This window comes from Carettochelys insculpta, chromosome 4 (assembly GCF_033958435.1).
Source record: "Carettochelys insculpta isolate YL-2023 chromosome 4, ASM3395843v1, whole genome shotgun sequence".
In the NCBI taxonomy this organism is placed as follows: Eukaryota; Metazoa; Chordata; order Testudines; family Carettochelyidae; genus Carettochelys; species Carettochelys insculpta.
Window position 1 is genome coordinate 105,698,416 of NC_134140.1, and position 10,016 is coordinate 105,708,431.

A 10,016-nucleotide genomic window follows, 5' to 3' on the forward strand; every position below is an offset into this window, starting at 1 on the left:
TCTGGCCCTGTCGATTTGTTTTTTACTTCTCCTGGTGGGTAGTTCAGGTTTATGAATATTTGGTAAAGTTCTTGTAGTTTTTGGTCTCTGTCAGTTGGATCAGAGCAAATGTGATTGTACCTAAGAGCTTGACTGTAAACAATGGATCTAGTCATGTGTGCAGGATGGAAACTAGAAGGGTGTAGGTAAGTATAGCGATCAATAGGTTTTCGGTACAGTGTGGTACTGATCAGGCCATCCTTGATTAGTACTGTAGTGTCCAGGAAATGTATCTCTTGCATGTTGTAATCGAGGCATAAGTTGATGGTGGGGTGTAGATTGTTAAAGTCTCTGTGGAATTCTTCTAGAGCCTCTGTACCATGGGTCCAAATCATAAAGATGTCATCAATGTATCTTAAGTAGAGGAGTGGTGATAGGGGACGAGAGCTGAGGAATCGTCGTTCCAGGCCAGACATAAATATATTAGCATATTGTGGGGCCATGCGGGTGCCCATAGCAGTTCCATAGTGATTAGGGATGTGTTATCTACCCCTTTACATGACTATTTTCCTCATTTCCCTTGAGGCATCTGTCACTGGCTGCTCAGAAGAGAGGATAGTGGGCAAGATGGTCTGACCCAGTGTGGTCATTCTTATGTTCTCTGAACTCTGTTTAAAACTACTTTTTGAACATACATATGAAATTGTAATGTATTGATGTAAAAACTGGACCAGATTCTCAGCTGGTTTAAATCAGTTTAGCTGCTGCATTCGCCTTGCCAAATGTTTTCAACACTGATCTGCATTTAGTAGAGCTGACACAGTCCAGCAGTAATTTACAATTCGCTTTGTCGTTGTATTGTCTTTATTATCACAGTCATTGGTAGTAATTGTTGTAATTAATGTAGAGCTCCCACTTCAAATCTGCTCATTCTTTCTTCCCTTCAGGCTTTTGGTTGTTTGGTTTTGTTATGCAACCATGACAGAAATACATTATCTCCCATGTTTCACTGGGAAATCTGCTAGCAAAACTAGCCAAATTAGAATCTTCAGTTTTTTGCTTTTTTTGTCAGGCCCCATGAAAGGAATCTAGATCTGAAGAAAATTCAATATTTTAAAAGTTTGTTTCAAATCAGCAGATCTATGCCTGCATCTCAGAATAATTACAAACATGTCTACTTCTTAAGGCATGTCTACACAGGAATAGTCAGGAGAATTAATCCAAATAAACTTTTAGAATGTGTTGGTTGAATCACATTAAAGCCCTGTGTGAATTTTTATTTTATTCAGAATTAAAATGTTTAAGTTCAGCTTCATTTACTTCCAACAAGAACTACAATAAATTGAATTCAGGTCACTTTTAATTCTGAATAAGAGTATATACCATGGAGAGTTTAATGAAGTTAAAAAAAAACACTTTAATGTCACACCTTTAGTTCATTTGGATTAATTTTCTGGAGTGTCCCTGTTTCAACCACCCCCTACTTTCCTAGCTGAGAATTCGTACTGAAAATAATTCATTTAAATGCCAGCTACTTAAAGAGGCCCTTATTTAGGGAAAACTGGTTCAGGCATCTGAAATGGTGTAGTTCAGGAGCACACAATCATCAGGGAATATCTGGCCATTTCCACAGAGTCCTGTGTTACACAGGACTGTATTCTTACTGTGATTCACACTCCACAAGTTGAGCAGATGTGGCCGTTTGAAGATACTTTCAAGATTCAGTGGAGAAGCTCTGTAAACTTCAGAGGAACTTTTCTTTCTTTCCCCTTTCTTCCTTAAAATAACAAAACCAGACAAATTACTGCAGGCAAGCTAGCTTTATTAAATTACAGAAACTAGGAAGTGAACCATTCAAAATTCTAGACATTCAACAAGTTCAGGTCATACCGATGTTGATGATATGCTGATTAATGTCAGCTAAGGATATAGAGCCTTGCATTCGGAAATTGACCTTTACAGCATAATGTCTACTCCACTTCATAGCAGGAGTTGAGCATAGTATAAAACATGGCAACATGGAATTGGACCTTTCCAGTCTGGGACAGAAAGGGGAGATGAATTTTCTCATTCAGGGTTTGGAGAATAGAAGTTTCCTGTTCAGTTTGAAAAGAAGTCTGTGAAAAAGGCTGTAGGGATCCAAGATCCAGAGGCCCTGTGGGGTCAGCACAACACTCTTATAGTACATATCTTTCCAATGCAGTTCTGTTGTTTTAAAGTTTCCATTACAAACCAGCAAAAAAAGCAGAATAAAAATCAGATAGCATTAAGCATCTCCATCCAGCTGGTAGAATTATTGAAGTGTTCTTATTGCAAACAGCTGAGCAGCCCTCATGCTAGTAAAGAGGTAATAATAGATAATAACACAATGAATGTTGATCTAATTGCAGTACACAATAAATAAAAATATAACTTTTCATATAGGCACATTTTAGCTGCAGTTTTACATGCTCAAGTTATTTCCTCTGTAAGAGAAGAAATTCTGATCTATTCTGCAAAATTTAGATATGTAAAAACCAGCCAGTTAATACCTAGAAATTCAGAAGAACTTATAAAACAGCAGAAATCACAATATAACCTTTATGTAATTGCTATTTATAAAGATCAAAATGTCAGAAATGTGTAAAATTAGATTCTGCATCCTGGTCTGTCAGCATTTGTTTGTATTTAATTGGTTACTAATGCTGTAATTATAATAATGAATTCCAGACTTTTGAGCATAGTACTTCTGTTTCTACATATGGGATTAATTTCAAGCAATTTATTCATAAGATTTATCCGGTCTTGCAATGGAAAATCATAAAATGTACAGAATTTATTTCAGAAAGATTGCAAAACAGACACCGTGAGCAAAATGCTCATGAATTTGCTTTCCACAGACTCTAACAATCAATGCCTGGCACTTATTGCCTCTGTGGTTTTGTTCTTAAATTAAGCCTGTGGCAATGCAAATAATAAAAATTGCAGGGTTCTTTGTTCATAAGCCTTTCCCATGGCTATTGGTGCTATTTTCCTTCCACAGTAATCTGTGTCCTAACTGCTTTGCTTTGTGACAAGCTGAAGGCTGTACTGAAATTCTGGAAGGTGCTCACCCGCTCCTAAAGACCCCTCCTCCAGCCACATAGAAGGAGCCACTGGATCCAGGACTCAACTAAATACGGCAGACAACAAAGAAATAGCAGGCTGGGTCACAGATAAGACATTATAAGGCTGCACGTTTCCCTCTGAGTATTATTGAAATTGGTGGATATAGTTATTCATTATTTATATATTAATTGCATACAGCTCTGGGCAGACTAGGTTAAAAACAGGCCTTTGCTTACAAGAGTTTATAGTGTAACTCAGTCAAATACTAAGGAAATGATTCAGGCAAAAGAAGGGGCGGAGACACTGTCAGCTCTTCATGGATCCTAGGATAGGTAGGGCAGCGGTGAGCAATCAGGGATAGTGAATGGGCTTCATGAGTGGCCTTCCTTCATCTCAGTGGGTCACAAGACATAAGTCAGGTGTGTGCACTAACTATGATGCCAAGAAGATTAAATACGTTGCACTTGATTCTCCTTCTTTATCCTGCTATTCCAACACAAGTAATGTGAAGCATGGCTCTCACAATGTGTGCAATCAGCATGCACCTCGTATGTGCCCTTGTTTTAAATGTGTCTAACTTCTCATTTGCCAGGGACTGCTTGACCTGTCTGATTCAGTACCCATGCCCACTCCATCCTTTCTATCAAACTCCCGCAACCCACCCTCTTCCCTGCTTCCTACCTCAAACGTGCCCCATCCCTTCACCTCCCCATCCCTCCCAGCACTTCTGGAGCACAGTGAATCCTTTGATTCTGTCTCTTTCTCTCACTAGTGCGCGCACACACACACACCACTGTCCATTCTCCTGCTTCCTCCCAGAGCTTGAATGCTGCAAATAAGCTGATTCGTGGCATTCAAACTCTGGGATGGAGGGGAAGGAACAGGGGTAGGGTACCAATCCGCTGATTCACACTTCTCCAAATGTGCTAGAAGGGAGGAGTAGGTAAGTGCAGGCTCAGAAAGTGTGAGGCATGGTGGGAGGATGCATGAAGAACCCCATTGGGCTTCATGTGGCCCGCAGGTTGCCCATCACTGATGTAGCGTATACTGGAAAGATTGCCTCCTAACCTTTAAACACTCCCAAGCTGAAACAGATGTCATTTTGTTTTGACAAGTGCCTCAGCATGATCTCCATGGTCTTCAAAATTTACACTTGTAAAACATTTCCAACAAGGACTCTTTCAGGGACATTTGTGTTGCTATTTATTGCATGTGTGGTATTGTTTGTAGAAGTGTCCACATACATTGCTCTTTCCTCCTCTCTGCCTAATATGTATTTCTCCTTCTTTGTCTCTTTCAGATACCAGATACACACAGGTCTTCAGCATTCTGTCATAAGACCTACCCAGCCGAACTGTTTACCTCTGGATAATGTGACACTACCTCAGAAGCTGAAGGAGGTTGGCTACTCAACCCACATGGTTGGCAAATGGCACTTGGGGTTTTACCGTAAAGAGTGCATGCCGACACAGAGAGGATTTGATTCTTTTTTTGGCTCGCTCTTGGGCAGTGGAGATTATTATACTCACTATAAATGTGACAGCCCAGGGATATGTGGCTATGACCTCTATGAGAATGACAATGCAGCTTGGGATCATGACAACGGCATATATTCAACACAGATGTATACACAGAAAGTGCAACAGATCCTAGCCTCTCATAATCCCAGGACCCCTATATTTTTATATATTGCTTACCAAGCTGTTCACTCTCCACTACAGGCACCAGGCAAGTATTTTGAACATTACAGATCAATAAATAACATAAACAGGCGGAGATATGCTGCAATGCTGGCCTGTTTGGATGAAGCCATCAATAACGTAACCCTTGCTTTAAAGAGGTATGGTTACTACAACAACAGCATTCTCATCTACTCATCAGATAATGGGGGACAACCAATGGCTGGAGGAAGTAACTGGCCTCTCAGAGGAAGCAAAGGAACATATTGGGAGGGGGGAATACGTGCTGTTGGATTTGTCCATAGCCCTCTTCTGAAAAATAAAGGATCTGTGTGTAAGGAGCTTGTGCACATCACAGACTGGTTCCCCACTTTGATCACGTTGGCTGAAGGGCAGATTGATGAGGACATCCAGTTGGATGGCTATGATATATGGGAGACCATAAGTGAAGGTAGACGTTCCCCAAGAGTGGACATTTTACACAACATTGACCCAATTTATACCAAAGCCAAAAATGGCTCATGGGCAGCAGGCTTTGGGATCTGGAACACAGCAATCCAGTCAGCAATCAGAGTAAACCACTGGAAACTACTGACAGGAAATCCTGGGTACAGTGACTGGGTCCCTCCTCAGTCTTTTAGCAACACTGGCCCCAATCGCTGGCATAATGAAAGAGTTTCTTGGTCTGCTGGCAAAACAGTCTGGCTTTTTAACATAACTGCAGACCCGTATGAGCGAGTGGACCTTTCTGGTAAGTATCCAGATATAGTGAAGCAGTTGTTGCGGAGACTTTCACAGTTTAATAAGACTGCAGTTCCTGTTCGATACCCAGCTAAAGACCCTAGAAGTAATCCTAAACTTAATGGAGGTGTCTGGGGCCCCTGGTTTAAGGAGGATGAGAAGAAAAAGATGCCAGGTAAAATGAAGGGAGAGAAGAAACACAAGAAGAACAAGAAAAAAAGCAGTCAGAAAAAGGGACAACCCTTAAACTGCCAATTGCACCTTGCTAATGGGTAGGATCAACTACTGTCATTGCATCAACCCAGGTCAGTCTGGCTCCAACTTTTGGGAGCTCCTGAAATTGCACCAGAGTAGAAATACCAGCTCCGTACTGTGAGTGACTGGGGGATTTTTCATCCTGGTTTGTTCTCAAATTATACCAGCACAAATTATCCTAATGCTGTACCTAAAGAATGTATAAATATCTCTGTGGAAACATTCTTCTCCAGCATAAATGATATTTTCCCTTCACAGCTACATTCCATATAATAATGGAAATAACACTCACTTCTAGTATTTCTTGCTGTTTGAAAGATGCTTGGTGAGGTGATTACATGCCCAAAATAGACTGTGTAATTCTATAATGATACGGAAAAGTTACTGGTAGACATTCCCAAATGGATAAAGTATAAGAAAAAGTAAAACCCAAAAATCTATCATTTTGAGTTATACTGGGTTGTAGTCGCCATGTTGTGATTTTATTTTTTAATTCACAGCAACAGATTAAGCCCCTTAATATTCTATGTACTTTTTTTAAAAAAAGCTGCTTTTAAGTAATTGTGTCTGTGATACATACATGGGAGAATTTTTGCGTGCCAGGTTACATTGCTTTCAATAAAAATGAAAGCACGCACATGACTCAGATAGCGTACATATTGTATTATTTACCATAGGAGTAGGCAGAAATACGTTCTTTGAGCACACCACCAAAATGAATGTAATGTTTATACACTTTAATGTAACTTTGCTACAGTACCTAAAATCATAATTTATTTTATAAGTCAATTATTTCACTTACATTAAAGCTTTCACAGTGGGTGACATAAGCCACCTTTTTATATGATTTGATTTGCTTTATCATTGGAGGTTTTATTTTACATATCTAAATCTGCATAGTACTGTAAAAACATAAATTACTGTAAACACTGCTAAAATGCAAAAGAAGAATGATCCGGGTACATCGTTTCTTTATATATTTGCCTCCAATTAATTTGAATGTGTCCAATTGATTATTTGACTCAGTAGTCACTTGGAATATTGTTGTTCAGTTTCTGTATAGAACTAAACTAGCTTTATATTTTGGGAGGGGGAAAGTCTACTCAAAATATTTTATTTATATATCTATTAAAATATTTTATTTTTATGGCATTCATAAAAGTATTCTGTCTCTCCTTTGTCCTAATGATCATAACTGAGTTCTTGATTTTTAAATTATCTTGCATTTGTTTTTTGGGGTATTTTTTTTTTTTGGTTTGATTTTCTTTAAATGCAGCCTCGATTTTTATGACATTGCATGTCTAAGATAAGGTTCCACCCTTCAAAGAGTTATTAAATTCAAGATGCTGTTAAAACTTTCTCCATATGTACAAGGCTGCTAGTGCAGAATTTTCAAATTCCCAGGTGGAAAATTACACTGGCCTTTTTTTAGTCTTGCTGTGTTACAGTAAATAGTATAATCCAGAGTTTACAGGATGCAGTCACAAAAGACCCCTTGGGATATTCCCCCGTGCGCTGATCAGGTGATTGACAACCACCTTCTTGCTCTCTGGAGCTCCCCCTACCTTTTCCTGCTGAGCCAGATTCCCTAGTCTCCCACAGCCCAGGCACAGAGTTGGGATTACCAGCTCCCTGTGGAGCAATGCAGACACCGATTAACTGCATCTCTGGGAAGGTGCAGTTCTAGGGCCCGTCACCCAGGAAACCAACCCCCAAAAGGGATCAAACCCCCATATAAATCCATCTCTCTCTGTGTGAAAGATTTGCACGTTTAGGTAAACCCTGTTTGTCAATGAAAGTGGGATATTCATATTGGTAGCCCTCCCCAGGTAATAATTTACGATGAGCTTGATTATAAGCAAAAGAGTTTTTATTAAGTAAAAGAGTAGTATTTAAGTGGTTGTGAGTAAACGCAGCAGATCAAAGTGAGTTACAAAATTAAAATAAAAGAAAACACACAGTTCTATTCCACTAAGAATCAAGTTAGTTGTGAGTTCTTTCCCTAAATATCTGTCCTTATATTAGGTGAAATTTTCAGGTCAGAAAGAGCTAATCCTGACCTGAGCTTTCCAGTACACTTCAATGTTCTTCTATTTCTCCTTAGGATGTGCCAGGCAATTTCCAAGGCACTCTGAAGATGGAAAAGCTCCAGGGCTGTGTTTGTACCCTTGTCCCCGTGGAGGAATTGTATTGTTCTCGCTGTTAGAAAGCATGTCCTGAGATGGATATTGTCACATAAGTGAATCACCTGTCCCTCTCCTTTTTAGGCAATCAGCCATTGCCTGTTTCCTGGCTTGAACATTGACAGCAAAGTCCAAGTGTCGATTGGCCCCCCATTAAAGGTCCTTTGTCATTTCAGCACTGCTATGCCCTCACAACTCATACTCTCACAATAGAATAACTGAACTTCCTGTTGCGGTCTTCACAGAAACAAACATTTGGAACATAAATGTGTAGACAATACTTATAACTTCAACTACAAAAATGATATATGCATAAAAATATGATTTACAGAGCTAGCAGATTATACCATTAAAAATGATAGGTGTTACAAGAGGTATGTTGTCCAAAGCATCTCTGAGTTATGAATATTTATATACATAACTCATTTTCATAATGGATGGGTGGGGGGGTGGTCCATCACTTATGCTCATGGCACATCTGTGTCTTAACATACAGCAAGTGAAATTAATACCAATGGATCAATATGATAAAGAGCCATCAGCTGCTTTTAGTAAAAATGGCGTATGGGCATTTTAAAAAGTAAAATATTGGCATACAATTATGTTTCTTGAGAGAATCTGTATTTGTATAATCAAAATTATAAGGTAAATTGGAAACAAAAAGATGATTTTGAAACATAGTAGTGCCTGTGAGATTTCTTAATGCACACAAAATAATTTTTGATTTTCTATGAAATATTCCTACATTGTGACCTAAGCCCGGCTTCAGAAAAAAACAGGTTTTTCACTTGCCCTGTAGAAAGCATTAAAACTGTGTAATCTAGGGAAATTTTGTATAATTGGCAGGGCTGAGATGAGCTTATCTCTGAATGGCTAAAGCATATAAATTATTCTCTCAATACCTTTGATCATAGCTTTTACTAATAGTATAGCAGCTAATTTATTTTCTCACACCAGCTTCTAGTAGATGGAAAGGTCAGCTTCTCCATCAATTTCCTGGGCTAATAGAACTAAAGTCCATAGTAAAAATGACATTATCGTACAATCAATGACGACTTCTTTGAAAATAAGTTTTGTGGTTTCATTGACATTTACTGGTCAGAAGTAAGCAGAGATGATTTTGGTTTGGTTACAGAGCAAAGGAAGAACTCATTCAATGTAATTAGCATTAGTGATAATGTTTGATCAGGGGAGAAAACATCTGCAAACCAGAGGATGCTACCACTGCAGGCTTTCTAAAGATTGCATAAGCTTTTAGTTCTGCTATCCTAGTAAACTCAACAGGTGAGAGGTATGTTTAAACTAGTGGGCAAAGCTTAGAGGATTGCAAGCTGGGTTTTAAAAAGCCTGGAAATTTTTGGAGGCAAATCTGAGTCTTTTATTGAACATTTCCAAAACTTCACAATCATTCCCTCACTTTTAGCTTTTGCCCTCCTTATTTCATGGTCCAGCTTTGGTGGTTCTCATTTTCCCCAAGTGTGCAGCTCACTCTTCTAACCTCCAACAGAGTATTCCAACCACAGCTGTTTCTCCATGTTCTTCAAGCATTGGTGGTATGATATGTACCAACACGAGGACGTTCTCTTGACTCAGTTGTCATGTGATAGTGTATTAGGATCTCATTCACTCACAAAGTTGAACATACCTCCAATGTATTGTTCATACCATATTCCAGTCCCAAGAAAGTCATTACAATTGAAAACAGCTGCCAACTCAGCAGCGGTACCCAGAGTTGCTTAGACACCAATCCCAGATTTCAGAGCAAAATTGGGAGGCCAGCTGGATGCTGTACAGGAATAAGGAGACAAGGCATTATTTTTGATGCTGAAAAACGTTTGTGAAGTCAGGCCTGCCTTTACGTTTACAGAGAAGAGAGTCTTGTATCCCTTCACCCCTCAAAACAGGTTTGCTACCCATTTTTGAAGCATTTAAAGAAAGAATAGGGTTTCTTTTAGATGTACTGCTTGTCACCATAGCCTATCATGTTGGTCACAGGAAAATATGAGGCTGTTATCTGTGTGGGCTGGTCTTGACCTCCATATATGACATCAGCACTGCTGCAGGAGCTTTGGGACCACCACCTTGAACACAG

At 39.3% G+C, this 10,016-nt stretch overlaps 1 protein-coding gene across 1 annotated transcript in view; it reads left to right on the forward strand.

Annotated features, from left to right (window-relative positions):
- ARSJ (arylsulfatase family member J) overlaps window positions 1-6,887 on the forward strand; it is a 54,791-nt gene extending 47,904 nt beyond the window's left edge. Inside the window, exon 2 of the mRNA XM_074991964.1 lies at window positions 4,367-6,887. Coding sequence (XP_074848065.1) covers window positions 4,367-5,762 — 1,396 coding nt within the window. The 3' untranslated portion in view covers window positions 5,763-6,887. The remainder of the gene's footprint in view (window positions 1-4,366) is intronic.
- The last annotated feature ends 3,129 nt before the right edge of the window (window positions 6,888-10,016 follow it).